The sequence below is a fragment of the Lygodium microphyllum genome, chromosome 11 (assembly GCF_053477565.2).
Source record: "Lygodium microphyllum isolate KBCC chromosome 11, Lygodium_microphyllum_v1.1.10, whole genome shotgun sequence".
In the NCBI taxonomy this organism is placed as follows: domain Eukaryota; kingdom Viridiplantae; phylum Streptophyta; class Polypodiopsida; order Schizaeales; family Lygodiaceae; genus Lygodium; species Lygodium microphyllum.
In genome coordinates, this window is record NC_141145.1 from 79,311,780 (window position 1) to 79,328,991 (window position 17,212).

The 17,212-nt window shown below is 44.9% G+C and overlaps 1 protein-coding gene and 1 long non-coding RNA gene across 2 annotated transcripts; one reads left to right on the plus strand and one right to left on the minus strand.

Annotated features, from left to right (window-relative positions):
• The first annotated feature begins 4,290 nt into the window (after positions 1–4,290).
• Positions 4,291–16,740, plus strand: LOC148029004 (cytochrome P450 716B1-like). Its single transcript, XM_087687784.1, has 3 exons — positions 4,291–5,355; positions 15,918–16,108; positions 16,259–16,740. Exons 1-3 carry the CDS (start codon positions 4,371–4,373, stop codon positions 16,571–16,573), a joined length of 1,491 nt encoding a protein of 496 aa, XP_087543910.1. The 5' UTR covers positions 4,291–4,370; the 3' UTR covers positions 16,574–16,740.
• On the minus strand, positions 5,634–15,921 carry LOC148029005 (uncharacterized). The gene is made up of 2 exons (XR_015692360.1): positions 14,626–15,921; positions 5,634–5,919 (listed from the first exon to the last, which is right to left on the minus strand). It is a non-coding gene; the product is annotated as an uncharacterized LOC148029005 (long non-coding RNA).
• Positions 16,741–17,212: the final 472 nt, after the last annotated feature.

The window sequence follows — 17,212 nt, forward strand, 5'->3', positions numbered from 1 at the left end:
TTAGTAATGGTTAGGTAGGATGTCATCTTATTGATGGAATGGCTATACATGGATTGCATACCAACATATTTCTATACCCTCCTCAACTCAATTAAGGACTATATTCTCACCCTCTACTTTAACCCATGGCATGTATTATGATGTAATGTTATTGTTGAAATAATTGCACATGAGTGCCTTAAATTCTAGGAATATGGGAGGGTTTAGTGGTGATGGCACTCATAATATCAATGCTTTCTCTTGCCTTTTTGTGAAGGTACAATTTATTGGGTCAACATTTTTATTTACTTTTGGGTAGAATTCCTTAGGCTTCTAGTGACGTGCACACATTAATACCATGTATCTCATCGAGTGAGGATATTTTTGACACTTACGATAAAAGGTTGCTCTCCCTTTAATTTGACTAGTTATGTATCAAAGTCTATCGCAATTTAAGTTTTGTCATAGCCATGCCACTCTATAGCCTTAAAGCCTTCGGACTTTGCATTCACTAAGCCTTTGGATCTCTATTGTTATCTTGGCAAGCCCTTATGATTACATCACATTCTTTCTTAATATAATCAACTAGTGTTCTGCGGGTGCTTCGCGCGCCCAGAACGCTAGGCCGCTTTGCAATAGCTTCACTGCCGCGAAGCGGCAAGCGACAATCCATTTCTCATCTTTCTTTCTCCTCTTTTTCCTCTCTCTCTCTCTCTCCCCCCCAAAAATTCCCCATGTCTAATTCTCTCTCTCTCTCTCTCTCTCTCTCTGCCTTCTATTTTAGTTTTTTTCCTCTCTTGGTTCTCTCTCTCCTTTTTTTCTCTCCCTGCTTTCCTTCTCTCTCTCTCTCCTTTTATTCTCCCCCCTCTCTCCTCTCTTTTCCTTCTCTCTCTCTCTCTCTCCTCTTTTTTCCTTTTTTTTTCTTCTCTCTCTCTCTCCTCTATTTTCCTTCTCTCTTTCTTCTCTATTTTTTAAATTTTATCTTTTCTCTCTCTATAATTCTCTCTCTTCTTCTTCTTCTTTCACTTTCTTCCCTCCCCTCAGTCTCTCTTAAAGTATGCAAATTTTATCTTTTCCTTATATATAATTCTCTCTTTATGTTTATATTATCTCTCTTCTCCTCTCTCTCTCTCTTTCTGTCCCATTTTCTTCTTCTCCCCTTTCTCCTAATTTTCCTTTTTTTCTTCTCTCTCTTTTAAATTTTATCTTTTTCTTCTCTCCTTCTCTCTTTTAAATTTTATATTCTCTTTCTCTCTCTCTCTCTCTCTGTGTTCCCCCCTCTCTCCTTCTCTTTCCCTTCCTCTCTCTCTCAAAAAATATTTAAATTTTAAAAAAGCTTTTCTCTTTTCTCTTTTTCTCCATCTCTCTTCCTCTTTTCCTCTCTCTTCTTCTTATTTTTCTTCTCTCTCTCTCTCTCCCCCTGGGAGTGATAGAGAGAAGAAAAGCAGGGAGAGAGACAGAAAAAAGAAGAATAAGAAAAAAAAGAAAGAGGAAAAGAGATGGGGAAAAAAGAGAAAATAGAAAAGTATTTTTAAATGTAAATATTTTTTGAGGGAGGAGAAGGAGAGAGGAAGGGAGAGAAAGAGAAAGAGAGAAGACAAAAAGGAAAATTAGGAGAAAGGGAAGGAGAAGAAAAGGAGGCACATAGAGAGAGAGAGAGAGAGAGAGAGAGAGAGAGAGAGAGAGAGAGAGAATATGAACATAGAGAGAGAATTATATATAGGGAAAATATAACTTTTACATACTTTAAGAGAGATTGAGGGGGGGAGAGAGTGTGAAAGAAGAAAAAGAAAAGAGAGAGAGAGAGGGAACATGGAGAGAGAATTACATAGAGAGGAAAGATAAAATTTAAAAGAGAGAGAGGGAGAGAAGGAAAAAGAAGGAGAGAGAAGAAAAAAGGAAAATTATGAGAAGGGGAGGAGAAGAAAGAGAGAGAGAGAGAGAGATAATAAAAAAAGAGAGAGAATATGAACATATCCTCCTTGTGTGACATAGGCTTGGGAGCCTTCTTATTAACTTGGATCCCAAAGACAAACCTCTAAATAATATTTAGAATAGAAATAAATAAATTATAGTGCCACCTTAAGGTGTGGCGTTGTATTCACGCTTTTCTTTTAGTTTTGGGAATATAAGAGCCTTACCTTCATATGGCAAGTGTAGCAACTCCGTCCTGGAGCCTTTGGGATTTACTTTTTTTTGGTGGGGGGCATACGCTCTCTAATATCTACTAGCGTTCTGCGCGCCCTTCGTGCGCATAGAACGCTAGGCCGCTTCGCGGTAGCTTCACTGCCTCGAAGCAGCAAGCAAACTTCACTCAACAATCCATTTCTCATCTTTCTCTCTCCTCTTTTTCTTCTCTCTCCCCCCCAAAAATTCCCTATGTCTAATTTTCCTCTTTTTCCTCTGTCTCTCTTTCTCTCCTCCCCCAGAAATTCTCTATGTCTAATTCTCTCTCTCTCTCTCTCTCTCTCTGTCTTCTATTTCAGTTTTTTTCCTCTCCTGGTTCTCTCTCTCTCTCTCCTTTTTTTCTCTCCCCGCTTTTCTTCTCTCTCTCTCATTTTATTCTCCCCCCTCTCTCCTCTTTTCCTTCTCTCTCTCTCTCTCTCTCTCCTATTTTTTCCTATTTTTTTCTTCTTCTCTCTCTCTCTCTCCTCTCTTTTCCTTCTCTCTTTCTTCTCTATTTTTAAAATTTTATCTTTTCTCTCTCTATAATTCTCTCTACATGTTCTCTCTCTCTTCTTCTTCTTCTTTCACTTTCTTCCCCCCCCCCCCCAGTCTCTCTTAAAGTATGTAAATTTTATCTTTTCCTTATATATAATTCTCTCTTTATGTTTATATTCTCTCTCTTCTCCTCTCTCTCTCTCTCTCTCTCTCTCTTTATGTCCCATTTTCTTCTTCTCCCCTTTCTCCTAATTTTCCTTTTTTTCTTCTCTCATTCTCTCTTTTAAATTTTATATTCTCTCTCTCTCTCTCTCTTCCCCCTCTCTCCTTCTCTCTCCCTTCCTCTCTCTCTCAAAAAATATTTAAATTTTAAAAAGACTTTTCTCTTTTCTCTCTTTCTCCATCTCTCTTCCTCTTTTCCTCTCTCTTCTTCTTATTCTTATTCTCTCTCTCTCTCTCTCTCTCTCTCCCCCTCTCCTCTCATTTCCTTATCTCTCCTCTTTTTTCTTTTTTTCTTCCCTCTTTAAATTTTTTTCTTTTCTCATTCTTTTAAATTTTATCTTTCATTTCTCTATAATTCTCTCTGTGTTCAAATTCTCTCTTTTCTTCTTATTTTCTCTCTTTGTCTCTATCCCCCCCCTCTCTTTTTTTTTTTCATTTTTTCTTTTCCTTTCTCTCTCTCTCTCTCTCTCTTAAATTTTATATTTCCTCTCTCTATAATTCTTTTTCTCTCTATTCCCTCCTTCTCCTCTTCTTTCTTTTTTGCTCTTTGTATATTTCTCTCTCTTTCTCTCTCTCTCTCTCTCTCTCTCTCTCCTTATTTTAATTAAAAAGAAAGTTTTTTTTCTTTTTTGTTTCTCTTTCTTTTAAATTTTATCTTTCCTTTCTCTATAATTCTTTCTCTTCTTCTTCTTATTTTCTCTCTCATTTTCTTCTCTCTGTCTCTCTCCCCCCTCTCTCCTCTCTTTTCCTTTTTTCTTTTTCTGTCTCGCTCTTTCTCTCTCTTAACCCCCCCTCTCTCTCTCTCTCTCTCTCTTTAAACTTTTTTAATTACATTAAAAAGTTTAAAGAGAGAGAGAGAGAGAGAGAGAGAGAGAGAGAGAGAGAAAACCTAGGCCCTACGCATGAGAGAGAGGGGGAAGGGGGAGAAGAAAAACGTTTAATTAAAAAAAGACTATTATCTTTCCTCTTTCTCCCCCTTCTCTCTTCGTCTTCTTCTTCTTCTCTCTCTCTCTTTTATTCTATCTCTTTCTCACAGTGTGTGAAAAACTATGTTCAAAAAATTTTAAAATAAAAAAATATTTTAAATTATTTAATTAAAAAAATAAATTAAAAAGTTTAATCTGAGAGAGAGAGAGAGAGAAACTTTTGATTTAAAAAAAAGTTTGATTTAATTAAAGGAGAGTGAGAGTGAGAGAGAGAGAACCTAAGCAGTACACATGAGAGAGAGGGGGGGAAGGGGGGAAATTTAATTAAAAAGAGAATAGAGTTTTAATTTAAAAAATGGAGGCGAGGAGGAGAGGCTTTAATGAAAAAAGGGAAAGAGATGAGAAAATGAGATATTACACGTGTGAGAGTCTAACATTTACTAGAAGTAAAAGAGGCTTCTTTACCGACTGCCAATATAAAAACGAGTTCGACAAGCTGGATACCATTAACGGGGCAACGCGCAAAACCGCATCAACTGGGTTAATCATCAGATCACCCTGAACTACCTCCGGCCAACGAGTATGGCAGCAGACCTAATTGCACTCTATTGGGCGGCTGCGTGTGCGATGCTGTTCTTGCTGCTGCAGGTCTTCGAGTGGGGGGCACGAGGGCGGCGTGGCGGAGCTGCCCCGCTCCCACCCGGCAGCCGGGGGCTGCCGGTGGTGGGGGAGACGGCGGACTTCCTGCGTTGCATGAGGGAGAACCGACCGCAGGACTTTGTCAAAACCCGGCGGAGGAAGTACGGCGAGGGCGCGTCGGTGTTCTGGACGTCGTTGTTCCTGGAGCGCATGGTGGTGATGGGGGGCCCCGACGCCACGCGCTTTCTGCTGTGCAGTGAAGGCAAGCTGGTGCGGGACACGTTGCCCAACTCCGTGCTGAGCGTGCTTGGGCGCAGCTCCGTTGTGGCGCAGGCCAGCGGCGGCGCGCAGCACCGGCGGCTGCGGCGGCTGCTCATGGGCGGCCTGTGCCCGCAGGCGCTGCGCGGCTGCGTGCAGCGGGTGGACCTCCTCACACGCCGCCATTTCCAGGAGCGCTGGCCGGCCGCAGGAGCCCGCGTCGGGTCACTGTACGAGCTGGTGAAGGCCCACGCGCTGGGAGTGGCGACGGAACTGTTCATGGGCGAGGGGTGTGAGGCCGCGGGCGTGCAGAACTCGGAGCTGGACGGCCTCTTCCGGACGCTCTTCGCGGGCCTGCTCACCATCCCGCTGTATCTTCCCGGCACGAGATACTACAAGGCCCGGCGAGCCCGCGCTCGTCTCGGCGCTCTCCTGCAGCGCGTGGTCGAGCGGCGCACGGCGGCGCTGGTCTCCTCCACCGCCCCCGACGATCTTCTCTCGGCCATTCTGCTCGCCACCGACGAGCGGGGCCGCCCTCTCACCCCCGACGAGACCATCGACAACCTCATCACCCTCATCTTCTCCGGCCACGATACCAACACCTCCACCCTCTCCCTGGCCTGCCGCTTCCTCGCCAATAATCCCGCCTGCTACCAGCGCCTCCGCCAAGGTCTAGCTCCTGTCTTTCTCGTATAGATAGCATGTGAAATTTTGTCTACCGAAGGTAGAAACCGCACACAAGCCTCCCGGACGTGCTGCCATGCCGGCTTTTCTACAACGCTTTAGGACACGAAAATGACACATGTTTTCTCTCACGAGCCTCGGACTAGGTTGTCGTTCCAGAACCTCATAATTACAAATACTTAATTAGTTAAGGCTTTACCATAGCCGGAACAAAAACGGTAGAATGCTGTTTTTTTTTTTTTTGCATGAAGCTATAAAGATGTATTAATATAGAATAGAAAGTTTTATAGGTGGTTGATTACGTGCTGCTTCAAAATTGGGAAGCTTCCATTGCTTAGGTGGACACATAGTCAGTTATACAAAAACCATCAGACCATAACAGGTCTTAAGCATCAGAACTGTAAATCCTAATAATCCTTATTCATTGTTCAGCCTTCTTCTTGATATCTAGAAGTATTGCTGCCAAATCCACATTGGAGGCTGAAGTCTCCAGTCCCTCCTTTAAGTTGTCTTCATGCTGCTTGAGAATGGTAGCTGTGTCTTTCTCAACCTGCAAAAAGAGATCAAATTTCAGGCCATGTATAGGATCCACATCAGTGTTTTCAAACATTTTCTTGTTTCTGCTTATCCAAATGTGCCATAAGTAATAGCTTATGATCCAATTCCAAATTGGGGGAGGGAGACCATATATTTCCCCCAGTAACACCTCCTTCCAGGTGAGTTTAGTGGGGTGATACTTGAAGACAATGACCTGTAGAAAACACGAGATATTAGCATTTTTAGTACAGTTAAGGAAAATATGTGAGATTGATTCTACCTGCTGGCCACACCTTGTGCACAGTCCATTTCCTAGACCAGCTTTGAGTGCTCTCTCATTAGTCCACAGACTTTTGAGGGTAATGAGCCACATCAGACAGGACATCTTTGGTTGAATAGAGGGAGTCCAAATGTTATTAAACCTGTAATTCCATTGTCCTATTGCCCAATTAATATGCCATTTGTTATTCAGTTTATTACAGAGTGGAGCATTACTATTTATTAAGTCAGGCAGGGGTAATAGCGGTTTGTCCCCCAACAACCTGATCCCCTTGTGATTGAAGTGGTGGTTGAGATTGCTCATAACCGGCATGTTAGATCCCCACAAGAGTACCCTTTCAGTTATCAGGTCCAGTTCCTGTCTTTTTAGTTTGAATTTCTGTTTTAGTTGTGTCCCAGTCATCCACTTTTTAAGGGCTGGATCCCAAATGTCCCTCCAGCTTCTAATTCCTTTCTTGAAGAGCTTGTAGGCTAAGTTTAATTGGTTGTCTGGAATAGCTCCCTTATGGAAGTTGAACAAGATGGAGTCTTTGGAATACCAGGGCAGAGCGAGGTTGGGGTGGGGAGAGGGGATTAATAGGTTTTTGTACTTGAACCAGGCCTCCCAGAGTCCTTTTGCCAGAGGTGAGCAATCTTTAGGTTTTAGATTGATAGGACATATAGTTATTGTTAGTGGGTCTAGGCCTTTCCATTTCAGGCAGCCCTTTACCTGAAATTTGCGAGTGGCTGTCTTGACTAAAGTTATCCAGTCCTCTTCTTCCCTTATGATGCTTCTTGCTATCCATTTGGCTACCAGTTTGTCAGCCAGAATGCTAGGATTGGAAAGACCAAGACCTCTTGATTTCTTAGGTGTAGTGTATATAGCCCAAGATGCTTTAGGTACCTTGAATTTTGCCCCATCTCCACTCCAAAGAAAGTTTCTCCCTAGTTGCTCTAGTTGCTTCACTCTTGCCTTAGAAGGTTTCCAACAAGCCAAAAAGTAGATTGTGGAAGGAATTAGTATGTGTTTAAGAACCATACATCTTCTAGCCATATTGAGCTGTAGCCCTTTCATTTTTCAAACTTACCCCTGACTTTTTCTAAGACCCAGTCCCATCTTTGTTTCATTGAGATTCCAAAGCCCATGGGTATGCCTAAAAGTCTAAAAACTTTACCTGTTTCCAGCTCCTTGCATCCTTCAACCAGGAGCCAACTAGGACAAGGACTGATTAGTGTTTTAATTCATGTTTTGTTGGGGTTGATCACAAAGCCATAAGCCTTGTAAAAGGTTTGCAAGTAGTTCCAAAAGGCCACTAATGAGACTGGATCATTATTTACCATACTATTTGTATCATCAGCAAACTGGTTGAGAACCATGTCTTTGTTGTTGGGGAGTTTGATACCTTTAATATTGCCCTTATCAATCTCAGCTTGAATAAGCCACCCTAGTGCATCAGCTGCAATGGCAAACAGCGAGGGAGTGAGAGGGCAACCCTGCCTGATGGATCTCCTCAAGGGAAAAGAGTCAATCATCTCCCCATTCATGGCTATTCTTGTGGAAGCATTACCCAAAAGGGTACTAATATATTTGATGAACTTTCTCCCTAGCCCCATATCATGGAGGGATTGAAGGATAAAATCCCATTCTAACCTATCATAAGTTTTGTCAAAATCAATCTTGAAGAACACAAAATCTTGGTTAGTTTTTTGGGCTTGTTCAATGCCTTCCCATAGGGCAATTTTGAGTCTAGGATGTATCTCCCTTTAATGAACCCCTTTTGTTCTTTTCTTATCCAGTGATCAAGTTGGTCAGATAGCCTTCTAGCTATGGCTTTAGCAAAGACCCTTATATGCTGATGTGAGACAAGTGATGGGTCTTCAATTAGCTAGGAGCTCTTTGTCATCTCTCTTATGGATTAGCTTGACTACCCCTTCATTGATTGTGTGAGGCAAGGCTCCAAATTTTAGGGATTCTCTCCATACCATGAGAAGGGGCGGAATACGAAAGTCTTTGAATTCTTTGAAGAATTCATTCGGAAGGCCATCAATCCCTGGGCTTTTCCTTGATGCTAGAGAGTCAATGGTGTCACTGATCTCAATAGCTGAGAGCTCCCCATCTAGAACCTCAGCCAAGCTTGGAGGGACAACTTGTCAGAGATCATAGCCTGTCTTGGAGGGCAGTTCCAGAAGAAGTCGGACCAGCAGCAGTCAGACTGCCACGTGGCAGTCCGACTGACTGCAGCCGACTTATTCAGGCTGTGCCCTATTTTCTGGCGCCCCAGTTCGTGGCAGGTTTCGGCTATAAATACCCGATGTTTCCAGCAGTCTGCCCACTCTTCTCTGTCGCAGATTACAGACGGGTGCCGTGCAGATTTCTGTCTCTGTTCACAGATTTCAGACAGCAGACAGTGCAGACTGCAGCAGACTTCGAGGTGGACAGCAGGTCGCATCGTCGAGGTGGAGACACGCAGTCCACCGCACTGCGTCCGTGTATATCTTTGTATTCAGCATTTTTTGTACAGCAGATCTTCATTGTCCACTGTCTCTTTCTCTCCCTTCTCTCTCTGCGTTCTCTCACTCTCAGTCCTACGCTTCCGCACCGCTGCACTCTGACATGGTATCAGAGCAGTGTTTGAGGGCTGACTGAGCACAGAATCAACCTGAAGAGGAGTTTCCATCGCAACACAAATTTGCGTTTTTTGCGTTTAAGGGTAGACAGGAGGGCTGCGCCTTGGAACAAGGCTGAAACGAGTGTGGGCGCACAGGAAAGGAGTACAGGTGTTGGATTTGCTGCTATTTACTGCTGTTTGACGCGGAGAAAGTTTGAGTTTTCAACCTAAAAGTGCAGGTTTTGCTTTTTCATCGCCTCCGACGGGTGAAGAAGCTTCGGGACGCGGAAGAGCCTTAGCAGGCTGAGTTTACCCAGTCAGAGGGGGCTGCTTTTGCGTTTGAGAAGGCATTGCAGGTGAAGATGTCTACAAAGATGGACTTGGAGTTCCAGGTGATTATGGACCGGAAGGTGCCTGTCCTACCGGCTCTTCCTAAAGATCAGAAGCTCGACGGCGACAACTACCGCATTTGGCGCGTTATGATGTTGGCCATCCTTGAGTCCTATGATTTGGCAGAGTTGGTCCAGGAAGATATTGACCGGCCTTCGGTAAGAGATGAGTCCAAACTCTCTTCCGATGCTCGTGCGGAGTTAGCCAGGGCTCAGTCTCATTGGGACAAACTGAATGCCAGGATTCGATCCTTTCTCTTTCTATCATGCACTACAGCCGTGATCACTCACATCGAGCACTTGACGGTGGCTCGTGAGATATGACTGGAGCTTGATCAAATGTACAATCGGATGACCCTGATGAAGAGGGTTTCTTTGGAGGTACAGATGTGGACCTTGTCCGTCAATAAGTCTTCTTCGCTAAGGGAACACATTAACAAGCTAAGGCAGCTACAGATGCAGGTTCAGAATGTGGGGAAGCCGATTTCCTCCGAAGACATGGCGATCACACTATTGTCCCAGTTGCCGCCACGATTCGGTACATTTTACTCTGCCCTTATAGCTTCGGGGCGAGAGTCTACTCTTCGGTGGGAAGAGTTGGTTCCTATGGTCTTGGACCAAGAGGGACAGTTAAAGGGACAGAATGCTTCCAAGACGGAGGCGTTAACAGGTCAAGCCTCTCAGAAGAAGGGGAAGGATCAAAAGAAGAAGAAGGGGGATAACAAGTCCAAGAAGGACAAGGAGAAGGACAAGGACAAAGACTCCACATGTCATATTTGTGGAAAGACTGGCCATTGGAAGAAGGATTGCCCTGACAAAGACACGAAGGATACCAAGAAGAAGGATACCAAGGATTCTGGAGCGGTGGCTGCACCCTCATCAGCTGCATTTTTACATCTAGTTGTCATTGAGGATGCTTCACCGAATGCTTCTGATGCTGCGATGGCGGCTTCCCAAGCTCGAGAGTGGATTGTTAATAGTGGTGCCTCACGGCACATGACTCCTTCATCAGATGGTGTTGCCCAGCTGCGACCTTCGCGTGGGCAGGTTCTCATTGGAGACAGCTCTTCAGTTTTTATTGCAGGTCGGGATAAGATGCAGCTTATTCCGGATGGACGAGGTGGCACCCATACGTCAGAGGTTTTGCATGTACCAGGATTAGGGTACCATATCCTTTCAGTTCAAAAGATTTGCTCCCTTGGTCTTTTGGTGGAGTTTGACAGTTCTACTGTGCGAGTCCTTGATCGTGAATCGAGGAAGGTTCTATCATCTGGATATGAGGAGAACGGCATTTACAAACTGAAGTCTTCCACTGTCCTTTCTACTCTTCTTCTTACCTCACAGTCACAGTCTGAGTTATGGCATGCTCGGTTTGGTCACCTGAACTATGACTATCTTCGGAGGGCGTCACGTGGACAACTTGTTCGAGGGTTGCCGGATACAGTGGTGAGCCAGCAGCCATGTGTCTCCTAAATACGGGGGAAGCAGCATAGGGATGCCATTTCCCACACCGCTTCGCGGCGGTCTACTTCACCGATGGAGTTAGTATCTACGGATCTATGTGGCCCTATGAGGAATGAGTCCTTGCGTAGGAGCTCGTACTTCATGCTGATCGTGGATGACTACAGCAGGATGATATGGGCCTACTTTTTGGCACTAAAGTCAGAAGCTTTCTCACACTTCAAGGATTGGCTTCTCTTTGAGGAGAACCGATCAGGCCGGAAGTTGAAGACCTTGCGATCCGACAAGGGAGGTGAATTTGTGTCTAATGAATTTGCTCGATTTTGTGCAGATAGAGGAATTCACCAGGAGTTTGCCAATACCAATACTCCTCAAGAAAATGGTATTCTAGAACGGAAGAACCGTAGTGTGATCGAGATGGCGCGTACCATGATGGAGCACCGACAGACCCCTTAGGTTCTGTGGGCCGAGGCTGTGGCTACTGCCGTCCACATTCTTAATCGATCCCCTACTTCGGCCGTGGAAGGGATGACTCCATTTGAGGCTTATTTTGGGACGAAGCTAGATGTTTCTTACTTTCGAGTCTTTGGGTGTGATGCCTATGTTTACATTCCCAAGGCTCACCGTGATAAATTTGAAGCGGCTTTCCGAAAACAGGTATTTGTTGGCTACAGCTCCCAGTCCCAAGGCTACCGACTGTATGATCCCGTCAAGCGGGATGTATATACTAGCCGTGATGTGCGGTTTGTGGAGGTTCCGGCTTCTTCAACGGGTGATGAGCATTCCGTTCTTGGAGATCCAGGGGAGAGTTGGGCTCCTTCTACAGTTCCACTGGAGCCCGTACCTTTTGATTATGATTCTGTTTCTGACACAAAGTCTAGTGTTCCACCGGACTCTTCTACGGAGTTACCCCCGGTGGACATTCCAGAGTCTTTTACTGATGGAGAACGACGAGGGGAGGTTCGGCCTCCTCCTTGTTGGGCCCGTGACACACTCCGTGATTCAGGGATCGAGGGGGTTCTTGAGGAGTGGGGACCGCAGGATGGTCCACGGCGGTCACGGAGGCACCAGGCGCATTCTTCGGAGCTTGTTTGCTCCAATTATTGTTTGATGTCCCATGTTATGCAGGATCGAGAGCCCACCTCCGTGAAGGAGGCTTTACAGTCCGCCCCATGGAAGAAAGCTATGGAAGCTGAGTTGGAGGCTATTGAGAGGAATGGCTCTTGGTCACTTGTGCCACGCCCCCCGAAGAAGAAGGTGATTGGAGTCAAGTGGGTCTTCAAGACCAAATATCTCAGTGATGGTACTTTGGATAAGCACAAGGCTCGCCTTGTTGCTAAGGGTTTTGCCCGGCGCCCAGGGATTGACTGTCATGACACCTTTGCCCCCACAGCTCGTATGGCAACCATTAGAGCTGTTCTTGCTTTGGCTGGCCATAGGAGATGGCATGTTTATCAGTTGGATGTGAAGTCGGCCTTCCTGAATGATGATTTGAAGGAGGAGATCTACGTTGAGCAGCCTCCTGGCTTTGGTTCTTCAGATGGGAACGTCTACAGGTTGAAGAAGGCCCTGTATGGCCTCAAGCAGGCCCCGCGAGCTTGGAACGAGAAGATTGATTCGTTCCTCAAGTCTCAGTTGGGATATCGGCGGTCCAAGGCCGATCCGCAGCTGTATGTTTACACTTCCGAGGATGGTTGTGTGCTGTTTGTATTATATGTTGATGATTTGATTGTCACAGGTGATGGATGATGCACAGCAGGTCCAGGAGACAAAGTCAGCTTTACATCGGACGTTCGAGATGACGGATTTGGGGCTACTCCATTTCTTTTTAGGCCATGAGATTTATCAGTCTCAGAGGGGGATCTTTCTCTCCCAACAGAGATATGTACATGAGCTCTTGGTGTCTTTTGAGATGGAAGATTGTCGGGCCCTCTCTACTCCTATGGATCCGAACTGGAAGGCCACTTTCCATACAGCTTCTCCTTTGGCGGATACGTCCCGCTATCGACAGTTGATAGGGTCCTTGATTTGGCTTCTCAACACCAAGGTTGATCTATGTTTTGCTGTTGGGCTCTTGGCAGGGTTCATGAGTGAACCTAAGACGGTGCATTGGCAGGCTGCTCAGCGGATACTTCGGTATCTGAGGGGGCGTCTGATTTGGGGATTCATTACCCCGCAGGGAAAGATGGGTTAGATCTTGTACTTGCAGGTTGGAGCGACTCGGATTGGGCCGGTGACGTGGACCACAGGCGGTCTACTACAGGTTATTGCTTTACTTTGGGTGCAGGTGTTATTTCATGGAGTAGCAAGAAGCAGCCCATGGTAGCCCTTTGGTCTACTGAGGCGGAGTATCGGGCCGCATCTTCCACCACATGCGAGGTTGTGTGGCTTCGGAGATTGTTGGAGGAGCTTGGGTGCCCCCAGACTCGTCCTACATTGCTGCGATGTGACAATGAGAGTTGCATTGCCTTGGCGCGGAACCCTGTTTTTCATGCCCGGACGAAGCACATTGAGATTCAGTACCACTTCATCCGAGAAAAGCTTCTGGATGAGACCATCACTGTGGAGTATTGCAAGACGGAGGACAATCTTGCGGATCTGTTTACGAAGGCGCTTCCTCAGGCTCTACTTCGGCAACATTCCAGATCCCTCAGGCTTCTGCCCTGTCCAGGCTCTGAGAGGGGGTGTCAGAGATCATAGCCTGTCTTGGAGGGCAGTTCCAGCAGAAGTCGGACCAGCAGCAGTCGGACTGTGCAGTCGGACTGCCACATGGCAGTTCGACTGTCTGCAGCCGACTTATTCAGGCTGCGCCCTATTTTCTGGCGCCCCAGTTCGTGGCAGGTTTCGGCTATAAATACCCGATGTTTCCAGCAGTCTGCCCACTCTTCTCTGTCGCAGATTACAGACGGGTGCCGTGCAGATTTTTGTCTCTGTTCACAGATTTCAGACAACAGACAGTGCAGACTGCAGCAGACTTCAAGGTGGACAGCAGGTCACATCGTCGAGGTGGAGACACGCAGTCCAGCGCACTGCGCCCGTGTATATCTTTGTATTCAGCATTCTTTATGCAGCAGATCTTCATTGTCCACTGTCTCTTTCTCTCCCTTCTCTCTCTGCATTCTCTCACTCTCAGTCCTACGCTTCTGCACCGCTGCACTCTGACACAACTTTCCTCCTAGCCATCGCTATCTTAGCCTTGGCAGTTATCTCTTCTGGTGAGCTCTCTCTAGGGGAGCTAAACATTTTAGAGAAGAATTCCTTGGCTATAAGGAGATTCTCACCATTGTTTTGTGCATGTGTGCCATCTTCCTTTCTTAGCAAAGGGATGGAGTCTCTATCCTTTTTAAAAAAAAGGACTTGGAACATGTCTTTGGTGGGTTTATCTGCTTTGCCAGCCCACCATTGCCTAGTGAAGAGTTGTATGTCCATAGCTTCTTTTTCTTCAGCAGATCTAAGTTCCTACTTGATTCTTTGTAGGTCATGTTGCAGTTGGATCTCCCCAGCTTCTATCCTAATCTCCAAGGATTCATATGCTGAGTATTGTCTAGCTCTATACTCCCTATTCTGCTGAACTTTTTTACTTTTGACATCCCTAAAAAATAATTGAGTGTCTCTAAGCCCATGAATGAGTTGGGGAGACTGTTTGCCGGAAGGCCATTGTCCAGATTTCTTTGATGGAGTCCCTAACTGTTTTGTTTTGGAATAATCTGGGGTTTGTATGAAACCAGCCAGCTCTTATTATTTGGGATGAGTTACAGAGAGTCAGCTGCATAGGCTTATGGTCAGACATAACTAAGTTATCTAGAACTTTAACTTTAAGATTGGCATAGGAGGCCAGTAGACCTGCAGAAACATAAAATCTATCAAGTCTAGCCTTACGTAAAGAGGATCCACTTTGATTGTTACTCCAAGTAAATCCTAGTTGTTCACTTACATCCGTGAGCCCATGATAGGCTTTAGTTACCAACCACTTACTCTTTTCAGTTCCTGCAAGACATGTACCTTTTTCCAAATACCTGTCTTTACATGTTTCAACCATATTGAAGTCACCTGCAATAATAATGGGGCAATTAATAACCTGAAATGAATCCCAAAGCTTGCATCTTTCAGTAGAAGTATTAGGGGCATACACTGAGACAACAGCAAATTCATCCTGATTCTTAAAAAGGATTGCCACCCAGTGATTCTCTGTATCTATCATTGTCTTACATATTTGATCGTTAATTTTGACGGAGACACCTATGCATGTTCCTCCTCTCCTATTGGTGTGGTTTGTTATGAACCATACATATTCCTTAGACACTGACTGTAGATTCTTAAGAAGAGGGGGACCTGACACTTTTATTTCCTGTAGGCAAATAACATCGGGGAGGATGGCACTAACTTTGAGCTATTTCCTGAGTATCGTTGCCCTTTTGGGGTCAGTCAACCCCTTGATGTTATAAGAAACAATTTTTAGTTTATTCATTATCCATATTTATGTTTTTTTTGGTTTCCCTTTCTTCTGAGGTCCCTTTGTTTGCCCAAATGGGTTACTAGCACTTTGCCCTACACTTGAGAACCTTCTTTTGGCGTTTTGACTATTACCTACCTCTTTGGTTGGGGTTTTGAGTAGGGATAGGGCTAAGAGGGGGTTCTCTTCCCATTGGAAGTTCCTCTTCCTCTGCCTGCGTAAACTCTACATCTTCATTCTGTTCATTGAGGTCAAAGTTTAAGTTTTCTGGATGTATGACGTTGTCATCAGTCTTGGTGGTCTGCCCCTTGTTTTCACCTTGAGTTTCTTCCACTATTACCTCATCAGAGACTAGCTCTGCTATAGCATCCTCGCCCTTTGCCCCAGTTACCCCCTTCTCACTATTCCCTGCTAGTGTATCCTCTAAGTTTATGAGAAGGGGGGAGTATCTGTTGTTATGAGTGTTTTTACTCTTACTATTAATGTTTTGTTTCTGGGATGACTGATGTTTACTCTTACCCTTCTTACTGACCGATTGGAACCCATCATCTTGTGGGTCACCGATTTTAGGATGGGGATTCACCTTGTTGGGTTCTCGACTCACTCTATCCTTCCACTCAGGGCAGTTTCGAATGAAATGTCCCGTTTTGAGACACTTGAAACAGGCATTAGGGAGATTCTTGTACAGGACAGGTTGGTTCTTCACAAAGGTAGAATGCTGTTTTCTGTTAGCACTGCCTCAGAATATCGCATTGCAAGTTAATTAATTCCTGGTTCAGCACCCGAGAGTCTCTGCTGACTGTAACCTAGCTTCACAAACCTATCGTTCATGCCTTTCCAGAGCATCAGGAGATTGCACGTGCTAAAGGTCCGGGCAATGACACGCTTACATGGGAGGATCTTCAGAAGATGAAATACACATGGTGCGTCGTCCAAGAGACATTGAGACTTGAACCTACAACACATTGGTCCTGCAAAGTGTCGATTGCAGACTTCGAATACGGCGGGTTTAGAATACCTCAGGGATGGAAGGTGAGTTGTAATTGTTGTGAAAACACTTAGATTTGGTTTCTAGAAAACGATCGAATCTTATCTGGTGATGTAAAATGTTTTGAAACATTGAACCCTTAACATATTCTCGATGGCTGCTCATTATATGCTATTGTGGGCTACTTTGTGCAGATAATGCACAACTTGTGTGAGACCAACCTCGACGAGAAATACTTCCCCGAGCCTCTCCAATTTGACCCGTCGCGGTTCATGGCCGACTCATCTACGTCTGTGGCACCTTACGTCTTCTCGCCCTTTGGAGGTGGCGCCCACATGTGTCAGGGCATCGACTTTGCCAAGATGTTCATCCTCGTCTTCTTCCACCACCTCACAATGAATTATGATTGGGAAATGGAGAATCCGAACGAAAGGGTTCGTAGAGACCCAATGCCTGTTCCTGCTAACGGCTTTCCTCTTATTGTCACACCGAGATCAAGCAAGGCATAATACTATATTTTCTATGCTATATGCCGCATGTGGCATCCTACTGATCATCGAAGGATAACTCACGCAATGGCCTTTGAAAGTATATGTAGTGCATCGATAACAAACAAGAAAGCCGGTCTCTATTTATTAATCCAATAACATCTTTGTATGTATGTCCTGCTTGAATATTTTCATCTAAATATTGATGTTTACACTTGAAAGTTGCATGTGTGCTTTGTTTAGACCACCCAACAAGAGTGGTGAGTTGACGTAGAGATTGTGCAACTAAGAGAGATTTTATAGCAAAGCAAGGATTAGAATGAGCAGCTGACACAAGGTTGGTATAGCATTTTCTTGGTCGAATGGGCATAGGAAATTTGAGATATGTATTATATTTCATGAGATTCACATGGGCAATCATCCAATGATAGTTGACAATTAAGAGAAACAGATGAAAAACTAGTCTACAATTTCTACAAATTTGGAGGGCGGCTAGAGGATTTAAGTATGTTTAGAGCCTAAATTTGGATTGTTGCAGGCGTTGTTTACATCACTCTACTTGCATTCCTGAGAATTAGTAAGACAAAGGTCTTAAATTAGTAATAGCAAAGGCAATGCAAAGCTCCTCTTTAGCCCAAGTTAACACAATTATTATTGATG

Bases quoted from the DNA above. Each gene is read 5' to 3' on its own strand.
- LOC148029004 (XM_087687784.1), top strand. From the start codon at position 4,371: ATGGCAGCAGACCTAATTGCACTCTATTGGGCGGCTGCGTGTGCGATG. The intron at 5,356-15,917 runs GTCTAGCTCCTG...ATGCCTTTCCAG, and splicing joins CTACCAGCGCCTCCGCCAAG to AGCATCAGGAGATTGCACGT. The intron at 16,109-16,258 runs GTGAGTTGTAAT...TACTTTGTGCAG, and splicing joins GAATACCTCAGGGATGGAAG to ATAATGCACAACTTGTGTGA.